The sequence below is a fragment of the Acinonyx jubatus genome, chromosome C2, assembly GCF_027475565.1.
Source record: "Acinonyx jubatus isolate Ajub_Pintada_27869175 chromosome C2, VMU_Ajub_asm_v1.0, whole genome shotgun sequence".
In the NCBI taxonomy this organism is placed as follows: Eukaryota; Metazoa; Chordata; class Mammalia; order Carnivora; family Felidae; genus Acinonyx; species Acinonyx jubatus.
Genome location: NC_069384.1, coordinates 2,321,599 through 2,345,888, shown reverse-complemented (window position 1 = coordinate 2,345,888; position 24,290 = coordinate 2,321,599). Strand labels below are relative to the sequence as shown.

The following is a 24,290-nucleotide window of genomic DNA, read 5'->3' as shown; positions in this document are numbered from 1 at the left end:
TAAGATAGTCTATGATTGACCACTTGTGCTTCCTTTCCTTCTCTCCTTCCTTCCTTTTAATTAAAGTTTATTTATTTATAATTTATAGTTAAAAGGGAGAAAGAGAGCACATGTATGAGAGCTGGGGAGGGGCAGAGAGAGAGGAAGAGAGAATCCTAAGCAGGATCTGTGCTGTGCTGTCAGCGTGGAGCCCGACGTGGGGCTGGAGCCCATGTTCCGGGAGATCGTGACCTGAGCCAAAATTCGGAGCCAGACACTCGGCCGACTGAGCCACCCACACCGCCCCTCAAGTGCTTTTAGAACATTAATCTCCGCAAGTCTTTCCTTAAGTTGATTAGTGTTTAATAAACTTACCAGTCTGGCAGCCTTGTACATTTTCTGGCAAACCAGAAAGAAGGCCAGAGAGTACAGCGGGTTCTCCCGCTTAGTAACTGGGAGGCTGTGGCCTCGCTGCCCTCTGGGGGTCCAGGACACAGGGCTCCCCACTGGCTGGTTTCATAGGCTGGCAGGCACCTGGGTTTATTTCCGGATATATGGGGGGAACGTGGGCGTCTTTACTTGAGAATTTCTTTTTGTTGAGAATTTCTTTATGTAGGTGGGAAAGCGGTGGAGTTCTTTGAAACAATTCTAATAATTGGACTATTTATAAATACTGTTTTGAAATTCAGGGGTTAACTGACCTGTTTTTCTCTTAGGTTTGCCAAAACAGAGCTTACCGACCTTAATTTCGTCACATTTTATGACTTCCAGGAGTTATCTGGGCATGTGTTTATGCTTCCCTTTTGACCAAATACCTCGTTTAGCTGTGCGAAGACGGCGCGGGGCCGGGGGGTTTACGCCGTCCCCTTTGAATAGCGTCGCTTCCTGCTTCTCGTGCCCGGTCGCGACTGAGGCCCTGCCGCCTGCAGGCAAGCCAAGGTGAGACCTGGCGACTAACTCGTGGTAATGTGCGTTTACAGGTCAGAAAATAGTACTCCCTCTGCACTGTTTTGCACAACTGAGAGACCTCCATTTTACCCCTTCCAATGCCGTGGTCCACGTGGGGGGGTTCTGTCCGTGGAGATCACCTTGTGCAGCCAGATGCCCATGCCCGTCCACGTGGAGCAGGTCGCCATCAACGTCCACTTCAGCATCGACAAAAACAACTACCGCAAGACCGCCGAGTGGCTGACCAAGCACAAGACGTCCAATGGGACCATTAACTTTCCGACAGAGACCTCGCCTCTCCCCGCACCGCAGAACAACTTACCCGCGCTGGAGTTGTATGAGATGTTTGAGAGAAGTCCTTCGGACAATTCCTTGAACACAACGGGGATTATATGCAAGAATGTTCACATGCTCCTGAGACGGCAGGAGAGCAGCACTTCCCTAGAAACGTCCTCCGGTGTGGCTCTGGAGGACGGGGCCCATGTGCTGAGATGTAGCGGTGTGACTCTGGAACCGGGGGCCAACAGGGTAACGTTCAGGACGCAGGTACGTGTCGAGGTGGGGAGCTGACTTTAAAGACGGGTCGGGAAGGGTGTCGAGCTCGCCCCAGCTGTTGGAAGTGTGGCGTCTCTGTGCCCTACCCTGGGTTTTGTTTGTATCCTTAAAGAAAAATAGACTGACGTTTTAAAAAATCTTTTATACTTAAACAGATTTATGGCAGTTGATACATTTTTTTACAAATGTTTGTTTGTTTGTTTGTTTATTTATTTTGAGAGAGAGGGTGCAAGCATGCTGGCCGGGGAGGGGCAGAGAGAGAATCCCAAGCAGGCTCCACCCGCAAGCCCGGACGTGGGGCTCGATCTCATGAACCGTGACCTGAGCCGAAATCCAGAGTCTGATGCTTAACTGCCTGAGCCACGCAGGCACCTGGCAGTTGATACATTGTGAAAGAAGTTCTTAACGTGGATAATTCTGTTTCCTCTCGCTGGTATTAAAAAATACCATTTGTTGGCCTGTGCTTTCAAAGAAGGTGGCTGTCATACTAAACTTTGTTTCCTTTTGTTGGCTGCTCGGCTGTCAAATTAGCGGCTCTGACCTCTCTTCCAAACCTTGCCCTCAGGCAGAGAGCCCTGTAGTTCCTGGACTGACGACGTGGCCCGCGCAAAGTACCGCTCGCTGTTGGTCACGAGTTCTTAGTGTAGGCCCAGAGCAGGGCTCCGATCTCATGCCAGATGTTCCATTAAACGCCTGTCGGAAGAGAACGCCAGTTTGTTCCATTGAAAATAACGGACTAGAAGCAGAAGGGCAAAGTTACGCCTCAGTGACTTAGGAAATCCTCGACGGGGGTAGAGGGCGCTCCCGAGCGACCTCCTGCGCGGCTGGCCCTGGAAGTGCAGGGCGGAGGGGGAGGGCGGGGCGGGGACGGGCCGCTAGGACGGCACAGCCCTCCCTCGGAGGATCCATAGATCGATAGGTCGGATTGGTACAGGAGTGGGGGTGACTCGCCCGCTTGTGCCTCTAGGCCAGGGAGCCCGGAACGTACACGCTGCGGCAGCTGTGCGCCTCGGTGGGCCCGGTGCGCTTCGTCCTCCCTCACCTGTACCCCCCGGTGCAGTACGACGTGTACTCGCAGGAGCCGCAACTGCGCGTCGAGCCGCTGGCCGGTGAGTGGGCGCCGGGCTGGGCGGGGCCCTTCCCGAGGGGTCCCCCGGTCCCTCTCCGCAGCCACCGCCCTTTTGTTAAGTCCTCAGAGTAGGAGGAACTGGCGCAAAGACCACGTGGCGCTTAGTTGAAAGCTCAGACGAGTGAATTTCTCAGCTGTTTAGGCCGAAGACGACGTATTTACTTGGCTAATTTCTTCCATTTGGGAAGAAGAGTCAAGGAAAGCATTTTTTCTATTTAATCTCTCCATACTCCCTACTTTTCTTTTTTTTTAAAAAAAGCCCCCCATGGCCTCCAGGGAAGGCCCTCGGGTGCTGAGCCGTCTCAGCCGGTTCCAGGGCACCACCGGAGGGCCTCTGCTGACACGAACCTAGCGCCGTGGCCCCGAGGGCCCAAGCGCTCCGAGCGCCATGGTCGCCGTGCTCATACCCTGCTCCCGGCCATGGCCCTCACTCCCGTTCTTGCCTGCGCCTTCCCGCCCCTCTCACCTGTTTCTTCCTCCTCCCCCTTCCTCGCCTCCTGCCTTCTTCCTTCTGCCCGTCCTGGGGTGGGATTCACAGAGACCGCGGCCCACCTCCGCCCTCCATTTCCTTCCGGGAGAAAGCAGTGGCTGCACCTTCTGCCCAAAGGTCCAGACCTAACCCGAAGAAGCCAGAAGCGGTTCTGAATAGCAGCAGTACATTCGATTCCACGTCCGGTCTTTAGTGTCCTTACCGGATTCTCTCTCGCTGCCTTTTTGGCAGATCGGTTTTGAGACCCTCACAGACGTGGTTGCCACTGTGATCCCCGGGTCTCTCCTCGGTACTGACGGGTCTCAGGTTCTCTTGTTCCCAGCGAGGGCCCCCTTAACTGTGCACCCCACATCACCGAGATGAAGAGTGAGGGTGGAGGGGTGGGCCGTGGGGGGATCATGGAGCACCTAAAGGGAACACATCTGGTTTAGTAGGAGAAACGGAGCATCCTTTTAACCTCACGGTAGGCCTTCCGTCCACTGATTGCGATACTGATCGCTGTCTTTTTCCCTTTAGATAGCCTTCTGGCTGGTATCCCTCAGAAGGTAAAGTTCACTGTCACCACTGGCCATTACACAGTAAAAAACGGGGACAGCCTGCAGCTCAGCAACGCGGAAGCCATGCTCATCCTGTGTCACGCAGAGAACAGAGCAGTGATCTACTCCAACACGAGAGGTGAGGCGGCAGTCACCGGGTGAAGGCAGACCCTACCGTGTGACGCTGTAGGCGCCTGTCGTCCAGGCCGCGCTCAGGCGGTGTCTGAGGACCACTTCTCCCTGCCGCTCTCTCATGGCAATGGCCTGCCTGTAGGTGGGCTAGGACCCTGCCGCTGGATGGGACATTATATTTGGGGGGGGGGGACGGACTGAGAGCCGTGCATATGCTTGGTGGCCAGGCGGTGCTGAGCTTGCTAAGGACTTGTAATGCAGTATCATGGCTGGGGTCCCGGCTCCCAAGATGATGCCCTGTCAGCCTCCAGTCTCCTCCTACCTCCCCACCCCCACCCCCATCACCAAAAAGCAAAAGCAGATCAGCCTTTTTAGGCTCTGGGCAGAAGCCCTAAAAAAGTCCCGTGTCCCCCGGTCCCCAGGCAGGAGGTGTGGAGAGAGGACACTGGTCCCCTTCTGGGCAGGCGTTGGTCTGGTGGTGGGACGGAGCGGGAGCACGTGATGCCGGGAAACACACAGTAGGCCATGGGTGGGCCCTGTGGGAAGTGTCCCTTTTCTGCTTTCAGACTTAGCACAGCGACCGTTCTCTGGCCCACGGCCAGCCAGCTTCCAGACAGTATTACTGTCTTAGAGGGTTTGTTCCCGATTTTCCTGCCTCTGCCCTCCCACCGTAATCCTTTCTAGTACACTCTTCTGCACACGTAGCAGCAGCAGGAGTTGGGCTGGACCTTCACTGCTGAGCCCATCACCTACTAGTAGAGAAAGGAACAGCAGAGGGAATGTGTTAGAAGTGACTCTCTCTGTCTTTCCTAGAAAAGGCTTCTGATGCATTGCTCCGGGTTCAGTCGTCTGACAAGGTCACAAGCATCAGTCTGCCCGCTGCTCCTGCGTACCACATGATTGAATTTGAACTGGAAGTTCTCTCTTTACCTTCAGCTCCAGTAACTGGAGGAGAGAGCAGCGTGCTGGGGATGACAGAGTCCCACAGGAAGCATAAGGACACACAGAAAGCCGGCCAGTGCATGGCTACCACAGACCACAAAGTAAGGACGGGCTGGAATCGCTCAGCTCGGGAAGGCAGCCTCTGCCTGCCGCACTCGCGCGAAAGAGGGGGCTTCTGTTGAAGTGGCAGATGGCCCTTTCCTGGTGGCACAGCCTCTCGTTGGATTTAGCATGTGTAGCTTCGAATCAGCCCTTCTTAGATAAGGGGTACGTCGTGCAGGGACAGAGACAAACAGGCTCTGAGTTTCCTACACCAACTCAAGAGGGAAGGACGGTGTATCGTAAGAGAGAATGTTTGCTTAGGGGAGGGAAGTTTGGGTCTGTAGTCCATTTGTCTTGATGAAGAGGCTAGGCTGAGTTCTGTGTCTTGCTGTGCTTCCATTTCTGTCCACTGAAACGCCCCATCAGACTTAGCCAGGAGGAAGCGCCATCATTTTACGCTTTGACGTTGATGTCGATTGACCGTTATCTGAGAGATCCGTGGCTTAGGTCCACCTCCACGGTCCTTCAGCTCAAGGAGTGCGTAGCTGCCGTTGTGCTCATTCGGGCATGTCCATGTCTTGCAACACAGATGTCACTTCTGAGGGTTTTTAATGGCCCCACAGGACTGTACATATATGCACACCTTAAAAAGCTGCTGCCGGTGGGCCTGGCTTCCAGTCACCCCGAATCTGCGTGCTGAGACCCTCCGCTCTGGGACAATGACAGGTCTTGGCACCCCCTCCACTGCGGGAGGTATCAAAGACACAACAGGTGCTGGGACAGCACGAAGGTTTGAGCGACAACCGAAAGCTGGGACGGGACTGAATGACGAGGTTCGTCTCCTACACGAGGCCGCTCCTTCCAGACTGGGAGAGGCGGGTGTTCCCAGTTGGTACAGAGACCAACTCGGAGAGTCCAGCGAAATGGACAAGCAGGAATATGTTCCCAGGAAAGAACAAGATAAAACCTCAGGATAAAGCATCTCAGTGAAACGGAGACAGTTTACTGATCAGGAGTTCAAAGCGATGGTCACGAAGACGCTCACCAAACAGGAGAAAAACCGATGGACACCAAACCTCAACAAAGAGATGGGAAATATAAGAACGTACCAAAGAGAAATCGCAGAGTGAACAACAGAACGGCTGAACTGAAATACAGACCAGATGAAGCAGAAGAAAGGATCAGCCACTCGAGGTCAGTGGAACTCAGTCAATGAGAGCAGCAAAAAGAATGAAAAAAAGTGAAGACAGTTAGGAGCTCATAAGACATCAAGTAGACTAATATTTGCGTCATGGGGCTTCCAGAGGAGGAGAGAGAAAGGGTCAGAAATCTCCTTGAAGAAGTAATGGCTGAAAACTTCCCTAATCTGGGGAAGGAAACAGGCATCTAGATCCAAGAAGCCCAGAGAGTTTCAAGGAAGAAGAACCCAGAGAGACCCACACCAAGACACCTTATAATTACCTACCAAAAAGTAAAAGCCAGGAGAGAATCTTAAAAGCAGCAAGATGAAAACCACTTGTTATGTACATGTACGTGATGCTACGTCTATCGGCAGACTTTTCGGCAGAAACTTTTCAGGCCAGAGGCAGAGGCACGATCCATTCAAAGCACTGAAAGGAAAATCTCCAACCAAGAATACTCTCCCCGGCAAAGTTACGACTCAGAAGTGAAGGAGAGGTAAAGGGCTCTCCAGAGAAACAAAAGCTAAAGGGGTTCATCACCACTAACCCGGCCTTGTTACAGGGAATTCTTTAAGCTGAAAAGAAAGGGTGTTCACGAGAACACATGCGCGAGAATAAATCTCACTGGAAAGGTAAGTATATAGTAAAAGTACTGGGTTAATCACTTATAAAGCTAATGTGAAGGTAAAAGACCTAAGTAGTAAAAATAACTACCATTATAATAACTCATTAAGGAACACACAGATAAAAAGATATAAAGCATGACTCAAAAATATCAAATGTGGGGGCGAGGAAGAGTAAAAGTGTTGAGCTTTAGAATGGGATCAAACTTCAGTATTAACTGAAAATAGATTGTTACAGATACAAGTTGTCACATGTAAGCCACGTGGTAGCCACAAAGCAAAAACCTGTAGCAAATGCATAAAAAATAAAAGGAACATAAGCATACTACCAAAGTCATCAAACCACAAAGAGAAAAGAAGAAAGGAACAGAGAGAAACTACAGAAACAGAAAACAACAAAAATGGCAACAGGCACGTGCCTGTCAGTAATTACTTTAAACGAACTCACTCCGTGTCCAGTCAGAAGACACAGAGCGGCTGAATGGGTGAAAAACGCAAGACCCGTGGATATTCTGCTTACAAGAGGCTCACTTCAGATACAGGGACACACACAGACTACAGTGAAACCAAATAAAGAAATCAAAAATCTAGAACAGCTAGACTTCTATCAGACAAAATAGACCTTAAAACAAAGACTATAATAAGAGACAAGGGGGAGAGTGTTACTTAGTGGGGTCAATCCAACAGGAAGATACAACACTTGTAAATGTTTGTGTGCACAACATGGGAGCAGCTAAGTATGTAAAGCAAATGTTAACAGACCTACAGGGAGAAATGGACAGCAATACAATGATAGTAGGGGATTTTAATGCCCCATTTATATCAATGGATAGATGATCCAGGCAAAATCAGTAAGGAGACATTGGGCTTAAGTGACACATTAGACCAGATGGACTTAACAGATGTTTACGGAACATTCTGTCCACAGGCAGCAGAATACACATTCTTCTCAAGTGCACATGGAACATTCTCCAGGATAGATTGTATATTAGGCCACAAAACAAGACTTAACAAATTTAAGAGGATTGAAATCACGTCATGCATCTTTTCTGACCCCAACAGTATGAAACTAGAAATTAATTACATGAAGAAAACTGGAATATTCACAGATATGCGGGGATTAAACAACAGGTTACTGAACAACCCCTAGGTCAAACAAGAACTCAAAAGAGAAATCAAAACATGCTTTGCGACAAATGAAAATGGAGATAGGACATACCCAAATTGGCCAGATGTGGCAAAGGCAGGTCTAACAGGGACGTTTGTAGGGATAAATGCCCACCTCAAGAAACCGGAAGTCTCAAGTAACCTAACTTTACACCTGAAGGAACTAGAAAAAGAGGAACAAAGCCCAGACTTAGTAGAAGGAAAGAAATAACAAACGTTAGAGCAGAAAGAAATGAAGCAGACTAAAAAGGCAATAGGAATGATCAATGAAACTGGGACCTGGTTCTTTGAAACGATACAATCGACAAACTTTTAGCTAGACTCACCAAGATAAAAAGAGAGAGGACTCAAATCAGAAATCGAGGAGATGTTACAGCTGACACCACAGAGATACAAAGGATCACAAGAGACTGTTACGGACAATCGTGTGCCGACAAATCGGGCAACCTAGAAGAAAGGGATAGATTCCTAGGAACATACCACCTACCAAGAGTGAACCATGATGAAACAAAATCTGAACAGAATGATTACTAGTAAGGAGACTGAATCAATAATCAGAACCTCCCAACAAATGGAAGTCCAGCCAGAAGGTTTCACTGGTGAAGTCTACAGAATGTTCAAAGAAGATGTATTAATTGTTAGTACATTCTTACTACAGTTCTTAAACTCTTCGAGAAAACAGAAGAGGGGGGATCTCTTCCAAACTCATTCTACGAGGCCAGCACTGACCTGGTACCAAAACCAGAAAAGGATGCCACAAGAAAAGAAAATTACAGGCCAGTGTCTCTGATGCGCCTATGTGCAAAAGCCCTCAACAGAATATTAGCAAGCCGTACTTAACAGTACACTAAAAGGATCATACACATGATCAAAAGGGCTTTATTTCAGGGATGCAAGGATGGTTCACCAGCCACAAATCCGTCCGTGTGATACACCATGGTAACAGTAGCGAAGTAAAGGCTGAAAAGAGACACAGGAAAGGCATTTGGCAAAATTCGACATCCATTCATGGTAGAAACTCTCAACAAAGTGGAGATAGAGGGAACATACCACAACGTAATAAAGTCCACATATGACAAGCCCACACTAATAATGTGCTGGACGCTGAAAGCCTTTCTTTTAAGATCAGGAGTGAGACAAGGATGCCTGCTCTTGTCACTTTTATTCCACGTGGTACCGGAAGTCTTTGCCAGAGCAGTTAGGCAAGAAAAAAGAAATAAAAGGCATCCAAATCGGAGGGAAAGAAGTAAAATGTCACTATTTGCAGATGGCATATTGCGTGTGTGTGTGTGTGTGTGTGTGTGTGTGTGTGTATACATATATATAAAGCTCTAAAGGCTTCATCAAAAAACTTAAATTCAGTAAAGGTGCAGGATACAAAATGAGTATGCAGACATCTGTTGTGGTTCTCTATACTAATGATGAGCTATTGGAAAGAGAAATAAAGAAAACAATTCTATTTACAATTGCATCTAAAAGAATAAAATACCTAGGAATAAATTTAACCAGGGAGGTGACAAACCCACATACTGAAAACTACAAAACAGATGAACATAAGAGAATCTAAAAACATAAAAATAATATAAAAATAGGGAGGGGTACAAAACATAAGAGAGTCTAAAATACAGAGAGCAAAATGAGGGGGGCTGGAGGGGTTGTGGGAGGGGGGATGGGCCAAATAGGCGAGGGGCACTAAGGATGTGGACACTTGTTGGGGTGAGCACTGGGTGTTGTGCGTAGGGGACCAATCACTGGATTCTACTCCTGAAATCGTTATTGCACTATATGCTGACTAACTTGGATGTAAATTAAAAAATCAATCAAATAAGTGAAATTTAAAAAAAAAAAGAAAACTACAGAACTTTGATGAAAGAAATTGGAGAAGATACAAATACATGGAAAGATAACCTGTGCTCTTGGGTTGGAAGATTTAATACTGTTAAAATGCCCATAACTACCCAAAGCAATACACAGATTGAGTGTAATCCCTACCGAAACTCTGATGGCATTTTTTGTAGAAATAGAACAGAGAATCGTAAAATGTATGAAACCGCAAAAAACCCCAAATACCCACCACTTTCTTGAGCAAGAATAAAGCTGTGGGCACCATGCTCCCTGACTTCAAACTATATTACAAAGCTATAGTAATCAAAACATTATGGTGTTGGCATAAAAGCACATACACAGATCAGTGGAACAGAATATAGAGTGCAGAAATAAATACACGCATATATGATCAGTTTATTTATGACAAAGGAGCCAGGAATGTGTAATGGAGAAAAGACAGTGTCTTCAAATAAATGGTGCTGGAAAAACTGGGCAGCTACATGCAAAAGAATGAAGCCGGACCCGTGTCTTACGCACAAAAAAATAACTCAAAATGGATTAAAAGCTAGAATGTAAGACCTAAAGCCATAAAATCCTAGGAGAAAATAGGTGGTGAGCTCCTTGACATTGGTCTTGGCAGTGATTTTATGGATCTGACACCAAAAGCAAAAATTAACAAGTGGGACCACATCAAATAAAAAAGCTTTTACACAGCAAAGGAAACCATCCACAGAGTCAAAAGACAACCTACTGAACGGGAGAAAATATTTTCAAATCGTATATATCTGATAAGGTGGTAATACCCAAAATATATCAAGGACTCCTACAACTCTAGCAAAAGCCCCCACAACCTGATAAAAATGGGCAGAAGATCTGAATAGACATTTTTCCAGAGAAGACACACAGATGCTCAACATTACTAGTCAGGCTGATGGGATGTGCAGAGATGGAGCCCTCATGCGCTGTTGGTGGGGATGCCGACTGGGGCGGCGCTCTGGAGAACAGTATGAACGTGCCTCAAAACATTAAGAATAGGGGCGCCTGGGGGGCTCAGTCGGTTGAGTGTCCGATTTAGCTCAGGCCGTGATCTCATGGTTTGTGGGTTCGAGCCCCGCATCGGGGTCTGTGCTGACAGCGCGGAACCTGGAACCTGCTTCGGATTCTGTGTCCCTCTCTCTCTGCTCGTCCCCTGCTCACCCCCTGTCTCTCTCTTTCTGTCTCTCTTTCTCTCAAAAATAAACATTAAAAATAGAACTACCCTACAATCTAGCAATTCTACTTCTGGGCATTTATCCAAAGAGAATGAAAACAGTTATTTGAGAAGGTATCTGCACCCCCGTGTTCACCGCAGCTTTATTTGCAACCGCCCTAAGTGTCCAGCGATGGATGAATGAATGGATAGAGAAAACATTGTGTAGATGCACCGTGGAATATTACTCACCATAAAAAAGAAGGAAATCTTGCCATTTGCAATCTTGCCATGGACCTTGAGGACGTTACGCTCACTGAAATAAGACAGAGAAAGACAAATACCATACCATCTCTCTTCTATATGGAATCTAAAAACCACTAAAACTAAGCTCATAGATAGAGCAGCCCAGTGGATGCCAGAGGCAGGGGTGAGAGATGAGACAGGAGAAATGGGTGAAGTGGGTTTTTTTGTTTTTTGTGTGGTTTTTTTAGTTGAAATAAGTCGAGTAATTAAAAAAAAAAAACATGCGTTAAACCTGTAGGATAACAGGCTAACACACCCAGTCATCGCAGAGAGATGAGGCTTAGAACACGAGACTGGTCAGCACCTCAGGGATAATGTTTTAATTTTCATTCCTTGAAATTTTCTTCCCTTATCTGGTAACAGAGTTCAGGAGGTGAAGTTGGTACTTACTTCAACGTGAGCGTGAAACCAGGGCCGGATGAACATGCATCTGTGCTCTGTGTCATTTGTTCCAGGGGGAAGTAAAAGGAAGCTTGAAGCAAGGCTCATGCCCTTAGCGGAGTTACCAGCTGGGTCCACACCGCGCCCCCAAAGTGCTTGCTTCTCTGTTACGTAGTCGTTGTCGTGTGGATTATTTGGCTAATTCATTTTGTAACAGTGATTGATTATGTCGACTTGACAGAGCACTTTGTTGTAACCTCCCGCACGTTAAAAACCGCCTTTGGCGTCGCGGCCATGTTGGTGTGGGAAGAGCGAGGTGGCGCTGGTGTTCCTTGCCACGGCATCAGCTCTGGAGCTTTGGAGACCGTTCTGGTGACTCCCGCACATTTGGCCGCTTCCGTGTTTATTTTTCTCGTCTGTGTACGTAGTTTTATGTTTCCCCTTTGTTCGTGCATGTGATTAATGGAGGTTTGCTTTCTAAGCAAGAAATGGTGAGGCCATCGAATGTCTAAGAGATTGGCAGCCACCGCTGATTTGGATGGATGGTGTGGCGGTGGCTGTGGTCGTCGAGTGGTCTGAACGCGTGTCCCTCCGTCTCTCCTCAGGTGTCCATTGACTGCCCGTGGTCCATCTACTCCACGGTCATTGCCCTGACCTTCAGCGTGCCCTTCAGGACCACACACTCTCTTCTGTCCGCCGGGACACGGTAAAGGTGGCCCCCAGGCCTTGCTCCTGCCCCACGCCCTCCTCCACGGAGCCCCTGGCTGCGCAGAGCTCGGCCTCAGGGACACGGAGCATGTTTTCTTACGTAACCGTGACGCCGCTTTCCACGTGTTGAGATTCACAGGGATTTCCTGCTGCTCTGTAACAGCCGGTCCGGATTCACATTTCCCCAGATGTCTCAGAAATGCCTTTGTGCGGTTAGGATGTGGGCAGTGGGATCCAAACCAAGGCCCCATTTGATTATTAGAGACTTTCTTCTCTCCTGTTTCTCAAGCCAGCGACCCATGGACAAACTTGGGTCATTTCTCCTCTAGAAGGTCCACCATTCTGAACTTGACTGGTCAGGATCTTGTGGGTTTGTGTAACTGTTTCCAAAGGCAGCTGTTAGTTCCGTCGGAGCCAGGATTTCAGCCCCAGCACTACTGACGCTCGGGTCTGGTAGCTCCTTGTTTGGGGGGGCCGCGGGGCTTCTGCACACCCCCGCCGCTCCCGTTTTATGCCCGTGGCCCTCCCCATCCTCCCCACCCCCACTGTGGCCACCAGAAGTGTCTTGAGGTGTAGCACCACGTCCCCTGCAGGGGCAAAACCGCCTCCAGGGGGGAAGCGCTTCTGCTCTAGAAGCCGGGTTCTATTCTGATTCGGCCATTGGACGCGAGTGCTTGGAGGCGGAGCCCCGTGCCGTGTGTCCCCGCCAGGAGACCGTTTCCCACTGTCCCACCATAAGTGGTGACGTGCACACTGCTCCCTGGGCTCAGGGCTGAGTCTGGCCTCTCGTCACAAAATTCCTTTTGTGTTCATCCGTTGATGACCTCGGATGACCTTTGCATCATTTGGGAACAACGGTGTCGGAACTGTATTTAGAGCGGGCGCTCTGCTAGCGGCTTGCTTGCGTTTCCTTCACGTTACGGGGAGGGAACCGTAGATGTTAATGGCGAAGACACCAGCGCTTCCGAGCAGAGCCTGGGTCGCTTTATTCAGACTTGTCGTCGTGTGCATCAGGGGTCGACGTGGACCCCACACTTCGTTCTCCGGGACCGTCACTCTCTCCAGCCTAACTCCCCGCAAGCTGCTGCGTGTGCAGAAGTCCAGTGACAGCCGTGTAACGGCACTGGGTCAGAAACAGAACGTTCTTTGGTCCGGTTTTCCTCAGAAGCAGCTTGCTTGGGGAGATTGGGTTTTGGTGGGGACACTTTCCCCCGTAAAATCGAAGGTGGAAACACACGTAACAAGTGGCTCCTACTTCACTTCCCCAGGAAGATCTTCTCAAGAAACCAGAGTACGTTTACTGAAGTTCTTAAGTTTCAAAATCATATTCTTTCTTTTTCTGCTTCAGGAAGTACATTCAAGTTTGTGTCCAGAATTTGTCGGAACTTGACTTTGAGCTGTCGGACGGTCACCTCGTGGATCCTGACAGTAACGCCGACCTACGGCTGGTGCCGCTGAACGCGAAGTCCCCGCAGGTAACGGCTCTCTGGGGTGGAGCGTCCACCCCCGGCAGGAAACGGCGGGGGCCAGGGTGCGACGGTGGTTCCAGCAGGTTTTGATGAAGACATAGTCTGCCTGTAGAGTGAGCCTTGCAGCCCCGAGAGTGACGTCCCGGCGATAAGCGCGTCTGCTCTGAAACGGCCGTGTCGTTGCCGTGACGTGCGTGCTGTGCCTCCTGCGGGCTGGGCGGCACGGGGCGGATTGGGGACAGTGCTCTCTGTGTTCTGAGAGGGGTTCAGCATTAAGTTTGCCCTGCTGTGTGCACAGCTTTCTGGGAACACCTGTCCGTGCCCGAGGAAGACCTCTCGTGCCTGTGTAGCTTTGTAAGGCATCCCACCCGTGTTCGCGCTGCCTGGCTGAGCGCAGACCTTGCCGTCGCAGACGTTCAAAGGGTTTCTCAGGATGTGTGATCTGTAGCATTTTTGAAGGACTTCCCCCGGCTAAGAGCTGACCCATTTCAGACGCTGGCCCAGTTCGTCCCTGTGCTCAGGGGCGGTACTGGTGCTTCATTCAGGCTGATGTCAAGTCTAAAGTCATTGGCCTGAACGTAAAGGCGACCTTTGCCATCGGTTGATGGCATTTCCCAGTTTGGAAACGTACGAGACACCGTGTACTGATAAACGTTCTTGAAGCACTTTTATGGTCCCTTGTGCCATGAAGCTTACGGAGTCAGAGAGGATTAAAACCTTTAACTGACTTGGCGCAGTCTTCCAGTGGAGAAGGGCAGGAGGACCGTGGGGCACGGGCGGGAGCACCAGGAGGCGGGTCCCGGCGGCGGGCTCGGAGCGCGGCTTGGGGTGCGGTGTCCGCTGCGTCCGTGTGCGCGATGACAGTGACTCTTTCTGCAGCGCATCCACAGCAAGCAGTCAGTGTTCTTCGTGTGGGAGCTGAAGTGGACGCGAGAGCCTCCCCCTTCTCTGTGCTGCCGGTTCTCCGTTGGATCCTCCCCGGCTTCGGGAGGACGGCTCTCCATCCCCTTAAAGCCGTACACTTACGAATTTCAAGTGGAAAACTTTTTCGTATGTATTGCATTATTTTTTGGTGGGAGGGTGGGGTGGGAAAATGGAAGCTGGCATCATACTCCTTTTAATTAGGAAAAAATCGGATAGAAAAAAGTCTTTCAGAGTAACGAGGCAACAGATCAAGGAAAATAGTTAACACTTGGAGTAGCTCAGTCGTTGGCTGATTTATTTTAGACCCGCGGGTCCTTTTCGGGTGACGTGTGTGGCCCTGGCGCAGGCCTGCCGGTGGCCTTCAGATGGGTGTTTATAAAGACCCAAGGCTCCTGATCTCTGCTCCCTTTTCTCTCGCCCACATTCAGAATGTCCTGGAACTATTTCTTAGAGTCCTTTCATCCTGATCCTGGCTGCCGCTCAGGGGGGGGGGTTACTTTACAAGGCACCTCTCTGATTTTTTAAAAGAAAAGCTGACAATATGTAGAAACTGACTTCACGAGTATTGCGGAGATGTTCCCATAACCTGCGCATGAAGCGTGGAGCTGAATGTAGCCTTGAGCTAGATGAGGACACGCGGCTGTGTGTTCGTTTCTTTGGCGAGACGCTGGATGTTGTGTCAGGGAAATCAAAACGCAAATACACGATTTTGTGCTGTTTCCTTCCCTTCTCTCTCTACTGCTGAAGTTGTCAGGCACTTTGAGGTGTGTTTGTGTGTGTGGCTCTTGCTCTGAGCGGGTTTTTCGGTAACCCCTTTCAGCCAAAAGACTGTTTTATTTCACTGTCTTTATCAGACTTAGATTCCGGTGTAGTCACCAGCATGATTCGTCTTTTCGTGCCACCAGCAGCAGCCTTTTTGGTGTTTTAACACCAGCGCCACGACCACTCCCGTGGCGCAGAGGCCGTGACTGTGTCTGGCCTGCTTGTTACCACGCGGTAACTCGCCCGCGGTCACGCTGTCGCGTCTGGCTTTGCTGCTTCCTCTCCACGTGGAGAGCACAGAGACATTTCTGGTGGATCGCTCTTTGAAAACGCATTCTCTGGGGCGCCTGGGTGGCTCGGTCAGGTGCTACCGACTTCGGCTCAGGGCGTGATCTCGCGGTCCGTGAGTTCGAGCCCCGCATCGGGCTCTGCGCTGACGGCTCGGAGCCTGGAGCCTGCTTCTGATTCCGTGTCTCCCTCTCTCTCTGCCCCTCCCCGGCTTGCACTCTGTCCCTCTCTGTCTCTCAATAAGAAATAAACGTTAAAATAAAATTAAAAAAAGAAAACGCATTCTGTGAGGCCCAGAAATAAAGACGCCACTTTTTTTTAAGGAAAGCTGTTTTGAGATTGAGATACACAGTCTCTACACCATGAATTTCACCCATTCGAAGTAGACGGTTCGGCACAGTCGGCATATTGACAGAGTTATGCAGCCGTCATCATGGTCTCATTTTATTTTGGTTTTTTAAATGTTTATTTATTTTGAGAGAGAACGAGAATGTGAGCAGGGGAGGGGCAGAGAGAGAGAATCAAGCAGGCTTCCACACTCAGCATGGATCCTAGTGTGGAGCTCGATCTCACAACCCTGGGGTCTGACCTGAGCCAAAATCCAGTCGGACACCCAACTGACCGAGCCACCCAGGGGCCCCCAGGCTCTCAGTTTAGGACACTTTAAACATTTTGCTTTATTTATTTTGTCTTTTAAATATTTTTTAAGTGTTTCTTTATTTTGAGAGGAAGAGAGCGAGCACGAGGCGGGAAGGGGCAGAGAGAGAGGGAGAGAGGGAATTTCAAGCAGGCCCCGCGCTGTCCACACAGAGCCCGACGTGGAGCTTGATCTCCCAAACTGAGATCATGACCTGAGATCAAGAGCGAGACTTTCAACCGACTGAGGCCCCCCACTCCGCCCCGGGCGCCCCTTCATTTTAGAACACTTTGATCTTTCTGGAAAGAAACCTTCTACCCCAGCCCTAGGCAACCTGCAGATCTGCCTGTTCCAAACACTTCCTACACACGGGAGCGTGTCACACGGCTCTTTCTGCGACTGGCCTCTTTGCCTTGGCGGACTGTTCCCAGGGTTCACACATTGTGTTGCTTAGATCAGACTTCAGACTTCAGTGGAGGAAGAGTATCCCGCTGTGTGCATAGACCACATTTCCTTTCCCAGTTGTCGGTGGCTGGCCGTCTGGGTTGTGTCCGCCGTGGAGGGGACACACGTGGCGGCGGCTGTTCCGAACAGTAATGCCGTGAGAGTCCCCGTGCGAGTGTTTGCGAGTTCAGCTCTGGTGGGCAGATAACCGGGTGGGGTTGCCCGGTCCTGTGGCAACTCTGTTTACGGTTTTGCGAAGTTGCCGCGCTGGTTTTCAAAGGGACACCGTTGAGTACCCCCCAGCAGCGTGTGAGCTCCGGGTCTGCACATTCACACCGACACTTGTTTTGGTGTCTCCTTGCTTCTAGCCAGCCCTGGGGCCGTGAGGTGGCATCTCGCCCTGGCCCTGTTGCCACACTTCCCTGACGGTAAATGATGCCAGACGTCTCTCATGCGCTTCTTGGCCGCTTGCATTTTTTTCTTTTGGAAAGATGTCTGTTCGTATCCTCTGCCCATTAAAAAAATTTTTCTTTAATGTTTATTTATTTTCGAGAAAGAGAGAGAGACAGAGCACGAGTGGGGAAAGGCAGAGAGGGAGGGAGACACAGAATCCGAAGCGGGCTCCGGGCTCCGAGCTGTCAGCACAGAGCCTGACGCGGGGCTCAGACCCACGAACCGCGAGATCGTGACCTGAGCCGAAGTCGGACGCTCAACCCATTGAGCCACCCAGGCGCTCTGGATGGATCCTCTGTCTTCCCGTCCCCCTCTCTCTGCCCCTCCCCTGCTTACCCTCTTTCAAAAATAAACACCCCCCCCCCCCCCCCCCAAAAAAGAGAGAGACTGAGGTGCCTGAGGTGGGGACTTGCCAGGCACGCCGTCCCTCCAGGGCGATTGTTTAGGGGCCGTGCGCAGCAGCTCTGCTGGCCGACTCTGCGAAGGGCTGAGCCGGCCCCTTCCCTCAGCCCTCTGGCACGTCTGTGGGCAGCACCCCCGTGGCCTAGAATAGCGTTTCTCCAGGTTGTTTCTGCATCTGTGCTTGTCTGTCTCTTTCTTGCCCAGACGTTATATAACGTGAGAGCTGAGATCCTGCCCCCTTCGGGAACGGAGCACTGTAGGACGGGCTCGCTCTGCTCCTTGGAGGTGTCCATCACGCGGCTCTCCGACCTCTTGGAGGTGGATAAGGATGAGGCACTGACAGAATCCGACGAGTATTTTTCCACCAAGCTTATGTATGAAGGTAGGTCTGGAGGCATCTTTTCCCCTGGCTGTTGTGCTAATCCAGCGCTTGAAGTGACTTTCTCAAAGTATAGTGTTCTTTGTCTGAAGAGAGAATGTTCTAGAATCAAAAAAGCTCATTTGAATGTTGCGTTGTATAGCAGGTTCCTAGGCTGGCAGGATGTTGGACTTGGTTCTGGGGAGTCATTCTTCCTACAGGTATTTTTAAGCAGTCGTTGGGCTCAGTGCTGACAACACGGGGGCCCCTAGAGCTGCCGTCCCTCTCTGCCTGGGGCTCGGGGCCTTCCCGTGGCCGTGGAAGCGAGGCCGGAACTCTGGCGCTCAGCGGCCCATGCGCCCTGGAGTCCCTGCCCCTGTCCTTTCCCCTCTGGCCTCCTGGAATCCCCCGCTCCGTCCCCCACCTGACGCTGACCCCCGCCTGGGCCCCTCTGCTCGCTGACTCCCCCCCTCCCCCCCCCCCCCCGAAGCCCCGCTCCGCCTCCGCCAGGGCCGTCGGCGTGGAGTGTCGGGACCTCTTAGTCTCTAAAAAGTGGTTGAGGAGCCAAATATTTCTTTCTTTAGCTACTTAAGAAATAACATTACACGAACTCATGCTTGAAAGATAGCTGTTTTCCAAAACAAGACAAAACAGTGAGAACGGGCGCCTGAGTGACTGTGGGTTAAGCGTCTGACTTCAGCTCAGGTTCTGCGCTGACAGTGCAGAGCCAGCTTGGGACTCTCTCTCTCTCTCTCTCTCTCTGCCCCTCCCCATCTCATGCTCTCTTACTCTCAAAATAAATAAACTGGAAAAAAAAAAAAGGAGAGAAAAGAAAATAGACGGGTGACCTTGATTTGAGTTCTTTCAAATCTGATTCCTGGTTCCACGGAAGGCAGCTGAGCCTTCCTTTCTGCCGCACTTGGTCTGCGGTGACACATTGTGCTGGCTGGAGTGCGTGATGGGACCCCAGGCCCGCGTAGATCTGTAGTCGGTACGGGGCAGTATTTCAAACAATGTTCTGTGATACTACACCAAAACATGACAAGTGCTGGGCTTTTAGAGGCCAGTTACAGGGTGGAATCTGAAATCATGTGAATGAACTTTTTGTACTCAGTTTCTTTAAATCCTTTGACCTGGCTTGTGGTTTGACTCTTTCTTCTTTCTTTCTTTCTTTCTTTCTTTCTTTCTTTCTTTCTTGAGAGGGAAAGAGAGTGAGAGTGCATGGTGCAGGGGCGGGTGGGGAGAGGCAGAGGGAGAAGGAGGGGGAGGGAGGGAGGGAGTCAGTCCCAAGCAGGCTCCACGCGCAGGGCAGAGCCCAACACGGGACTCTGTGTCACAACCATGAGATCATGACCTGAGCCGAAATCAAGAGTCACATGCTTAACCGACTGAGCCACCCGGGCGTCCCTGGCTTGTGGTTTGAAAGGCTCTTCTACCCAGGCAGCATTTTGTGACACCATGGCTTGGTCACTTGGGAAACGGGCCTCCTGGGGCACGCGGACCTGCACGTGCTGTCACCTTCTGTTCTACCGTATGACACGTTCGCACCCGTTTCCAGCTCCCGCTGAGCTCATTAGGGTGGTCTGAGTCCTGGGACACTGCCTGGATCCCAGTGGCAAAGCCAAGCTTTCCGAAAGCCCAACTTTGATCAGAGTTTGAGGTTGTATCATTGGCACCTTGGAAGTGACGGGCTCCCGCCACTCGTTCCCGAGACCACATCTGCCGAATTCCCCAGATTGAACGGCACCGCTAATGCCGTCCGCGGTGAGCTCGGTAGTCTGTGACCCGTGCTGCGCCCGGGTCCACGTGCCGAGCTACCGGAGACGGACGGTGCGTCGGGGGGCCCAGGGTGAAGAGCACACAGGACCTCCCTCTAATGATTTGCAACTTCTTGTGAGTCTGTAACCATTTCTGAGCTAAAGTTAGAAAGATGTTTACGTAAGGGTTGCATTCGATAGAACTAACTTGACTGCCTCAGGAAGGACCTGCTTGAGGAGAACTGGCAGTTTTTATCCCCAGATGTGTGGTGTTGGGGAGCCCGCCGCCATGACTCTCCCGCCTGTGGGGCCTCGGTTCACGCTGGGACCCGCGGTCCTGCCCGCCCAGCGCGCAGGGCAACACGGGGGGCGGGGGGAAGGCGGGAGGTGAAGGCAGCGTCGGCCCCGTGCTGCCCTGGGGACCACGCACAGAACCGCTCCAGCGTGCCCCTCCCACGTGCGGCTTCGGCCTCTGCGTGTCCTTTGGTACCACCTGTCCCCAGAGGCTCCTCCGCCCCGTCTGTAGGCAGCCTGCCCTCTGCTGCCCCTTCTTTGCTGCTCGTGAAGCTTCTAGTCCTTGAAGCCCCTTGGCTCCTGCTTTGCGTCCCCTTACAGAGGGGACGCCGTAACCTCTCTGCAAGGTCATCCACTTCTTGAGGACAAGGCTCCTCTCCTTTTTGCTTTGAGTGCCTTCCCAGTTGGGGATGCACATCGTGCCGAGTGACCTCACGTTTGTGTTGTAGAAGGTGCCAGTGACTGCCGTGCGCGAAGGCTCTCCGAGGCGCGGGTGGAGGTGCTCTCCATACGTCTCTTTCCGTCCCATCGAGAGGCTTGTCTGAGCGGCGGAGTTGGGATCGGGACCCCTAGTCTTATGCCACCGCTTACCAGACGCGCCAGCGTCCTGCCCTGCCCGCGTTCCAGGTTGAACAGCCAGGGCGGCCACCGTCTTGAAACATCACACACGAAGTTTTCAAGTGAAATTGAATTGCTGCTGTTCATCTCTTAACTTGAGGAGAAAAAAGTGATTTTCCCTATGCGTCGAACACGTACTTTTGTTATTAAACCGACGTGTTTTATGTTCAGAAGCAGTTAGGAGACATTAAGATACGGACTGTGTCCAGTTTGGGATTTTGCGCTCTAGAGCGTGGGACTATTGACGCCTCTTATTTGGGTGTGAAAACCGAATGCTCTTGCCGGGGCCAAACCTGTGCTCTCGTCTGCGTTTCAGTGGTCGACAACAGTAGCAACTGGGCGGTGTGTGGGAAAAGTTCTGGCGTCATCTCCATGCCTGTGGCCGCCCGGGCCACTCACCGCGTCCACATGGAGGTGATGCCCCTCTTTGCGGGTTACCTGCCCCTTCCCGACGTCAGGCTCTTCAAATACCTCCCCCACCACTCTGCGCACTCCTCGCAGCTGGACGCTGGTAAGGACTCAGAGATGGGGTGCGCTCGCCATCGGAGCGAGAGACGGCTCCGCGCGGGGTGGGGGAGGGGGGCTCCGCTCGCAGGGCCCGCGCTTCCTGACCAGTCGCGTGTGCTCGGTGCCGGTGGCGTCTAAGCGAAAACCCGCTCGGGGTTACGGGTTGTAGGCGCCTGCTCCGGGGCCGGATCCCCTTGGGGGTGGCCTCGTTTAACGTTCTCGCGCTCGGAAGGTCAGCTTGGGTGGCTTGCGGCTCCCCGGGGCAGGTAGCAGGTCCCCGTCGCGGGCCCGCGCCTCACTTCCTGTGCGTTTTGCAGATAGCTGGATAGAGAGCGACGGGCTGTCGGTGGACAAGCACGTGGACGAGCAGCCGGACGGCGGCAGCGGCGGCAGGTGCAGGGGCAGCGCGCACCTGGCCTCCGGCGGCGAGCACAGGGGTTTGCCCATGCCCCGGCTGCAGGCGCTGCCTCCCGGCCAGGTCTTCAACGCCAGCGTGGGCACGCAGGTGCTGGTCATCCCCAGCAAAGATGACCACGTCCTCGAAGTCAGCGTCACATGACCGTGCCTCGGGTCCTCGCGCGCCCCGGGCCGTTCGTGAGTGCGCTTGAAGGGGTCCCGCCTCCTCTGCCCCCCATCGTCACTTCCTAGCGCTGACCGGACTCTCGGTGATTCTGCCTGGCCGTGGAGGCGTCAGAGAATGTCAGCGCGCAGCCGGTCGGCCGAGTGACAGCGTCATTTCCGTGTTGTCCGTGGTGTAAGATCCCCCGTTATTTCTTTTTTCCTCCCTGTCCTTGTGCCGGCGCCTCCGGGGTTTGCCTGGACCCCACCCCCGCCAGCCCTCTCCCTGCCCCTGGAAGGTCTGTGCCCTGCTCTCTCACCCGGCAGCCTCCCGGTCTGCCGGCTCCTTATGGAGTCCGTGGGCCTTCCAGGGGGACCCACGGCCACCCTCGCCGTCTTAGTAGTGACACGTGTATGCCTTTCTGGGCACACGGCTGCCCTCTTTCTGGACCGGTTGGATTTGTAAGGCTCCTGAGGGATAAAACACCATCCTTTACCCAGATGAGTTGTGCTTCTCTAGAATAACAGCCTTTGAGAGCGGGTCAGCGAGGCTGAGTGCTGGAGGGGGGAGGGAACTGAGCCCCTTCTGTGCCTTGGGACGTCACACTGGGAGGGCCTGGAGCCTCCGTTAGCTGGAGCCATTTTAAGGTACTTTGGGGAGACTAGACCAGGGCCTAAAGGACCACTGGTACTGAAATAGTTTAGGAATAAACGTTTCTGGAACCCCTTTTCCCCATGATATTGATTGAATTATCATATGCACTTGGAATTAAATATGTATTTATTTTAATTATCATTACATTGGGGGTTGGTACATTGTTTTCTTCTCACCTTAAAAGTCTTTCCATGTCATTGTCGCTGTGTAATCGATACTTTCTTCCGCACCTTAAGTCCTAGAGGTTAAGAGGCTCCATTTCAGTGGAGATTGGCGGGGCCCTGTCAGTGTGCTTCTAGTCTGGTTGTGGGAATGACGGAAGTCTTGGAATATTCTCTGCCGGTCCACTAAAATTGCAGTCGTAACCGTACCAATGGATTAATTTGCTCTCGGTTGTAAATTTAATTGTACATATGGTTGATTTATTATTTTTGAAAGTACAGACTAACTGATGTAATGTTTATGTAGAAGTTGCACCAAAAATCAAGGACAAAATAAATGTGTGTTTGTTTTTACTGGTGTGAGAGTCACAGCTTGTAAATAAGTGTTGGCTGTATGAAACCTTTTCCAGCTCTCCAAAGCAATGTATTTTTGTACATAAGAGATAGAGAACTCTTACTTCCCCGGGAAAGCGTGGTCAGAACGGAGCCCGGCAGGCTGATGCAGAAAGGGAGTGCGGTCAGGCCCAGAGGGCACGGCCTCACGCCCAGCTGGAGAGGAAAGGGGCCTGCTTGTCACCTGCCAGAGAGAGGCTGGAGGAGGCTGGCGTTGAGGGGGTGGCGGGGACTTGGGGCTGCGGGGGTGAAGGGGCAGATCAGAGTCCTTGTTCCCACGCTTCTGTGTTGTCTCTCAAATCACTCAGAAAATAAGGTGGTGTGATTCCCCTGCACCCCACCCTGTGTCTTTTTCGTTTACAGAAATTGGAGATACGTAAAGAAGATCAATATTTGTGAGTTTAATTAAACTTTTCAGAAATTAATCTTCCTTAGGTGCACTTTAAAACTAATAAACTTGGTCAACTAGGCAAATTAGAGCTTCGGAGTCTAATGATAGTTTAGGGTTTCTAAAATGTTTGTTTTGTTGTAAAAATTGATGATTGCCCTACGGATCTGCCAAGCCCTGTGGATGAAGAGATGTTTGAGATGTGATTCCGCCCGAAACACCTCACGTGGTCAGTCTCGGAGCCACCGTGCCTAATGCGGCTTTCCCTCTACACTCCGGAAGGGGACGTGTGATTCGATGGTTACCTTATTTCTGTTTGATTGTGTGTGTGTGTGTGTGTGTGTGTGTGTCTAGGTTCCAATCCCAGGATGAAATTCTCTAATTACGTAATATATATATAGAGGGAGAAAAGGAAGGGGAAATCCAAAATGTTCATGGTGGCTTCTTACTGTCCTCAATTTATATGAAATAAAATTTATTGGAGGTTCGGGTTTTTTTCCCCCAATTACCTGAGAGATCTTTTGCAACCTAAGTTACAAGGGTGCCTCTGTTTTTATTTTGTTTCGTTTTACCCAAAAGAAAAATGTTACCTATACCTTCGTCTTTTTTTTTCTTGGAGACAGTAATTCGATTTTTGTTGTGTTTACAATGAAATAAGGCTCATGTGTTTGCGGCAGGCTGGTTTTGTTAGTAAAGATGTAGCAGCTGTTAAATAATTGTGAAGCCAGATATGGAATGTGCAGCTAAAAAGCAGAATGTGCAGCTGTTTTACAAATATCTGTGGAACATGTAAATACTAGCAAGTGGAAAAGGAAATAAGTTATAATTTTGGTGAATTTCATGGGGTTTCCTATGATTGGAAAAGTTATAACTTCTGATCTAATGTGGAAATTGTATTTAATCTGAAAATGACTATTACCTACGGTCCATTGTCAGCACAGCCGGTCGTGGGTTGGATTCTTATATAAGGGAGTCTTGGTTGATATCCCATAGTTAGTAGAGAAAACACACACAGGCTACTATCCAGTTTTTCTTTAGTGTTTAAAAGAAGAGTGAGTTACAAAATGAAATGAAAGAAACACTCCAG

The 24,290-nt window shown here is 50.9% G+C and overlaps 1 protein-coding gene across 1 annotated transcript in view; it reads left to right on the top strand.

The window, feature by feature from the left end:
* TRAPPC10 (trafficking protein particle complex subunit 10) overlaps window positions 1-22,780 on the top strand; it is an 86,957-nt gene extending 64,177 nt beyond the window's left edge. Inside the window, 11 exon segments of the mRNA XM_027041482.2 lie at window positions 960-1,037; window positions 1,040-1,473; window positions 2,450-2,591; window positions 3,618-3,776; window positions 4,583-4,812; window positions 12,033-12,133; window positions 13,484-13,610; window positions 14,484-14,654; window positions 17,719-17,896; window positions 20,858-21,052; window positions 21,366-22,780. Coding sequence (XP_026897283.2) covers window positions 960-1,037; window positions 1,040-1,473; window positions 2,450-2,591; window positions 3,618-3,776; window positions 4,583-4,812; window positions 12,033-12,133; window positions 13,484-13,610; window positions 14,484-14,654; window positions 17,719-17,896; window positions 20,858-21,052; window positions 21,366-21,607 — 2,057 coding nt within the window. The 3' untranslated portion in view covers window positions 21,608-22,780.
* Window positions 22,781-24,290: the final 1,510 nt, after the last annotated feature.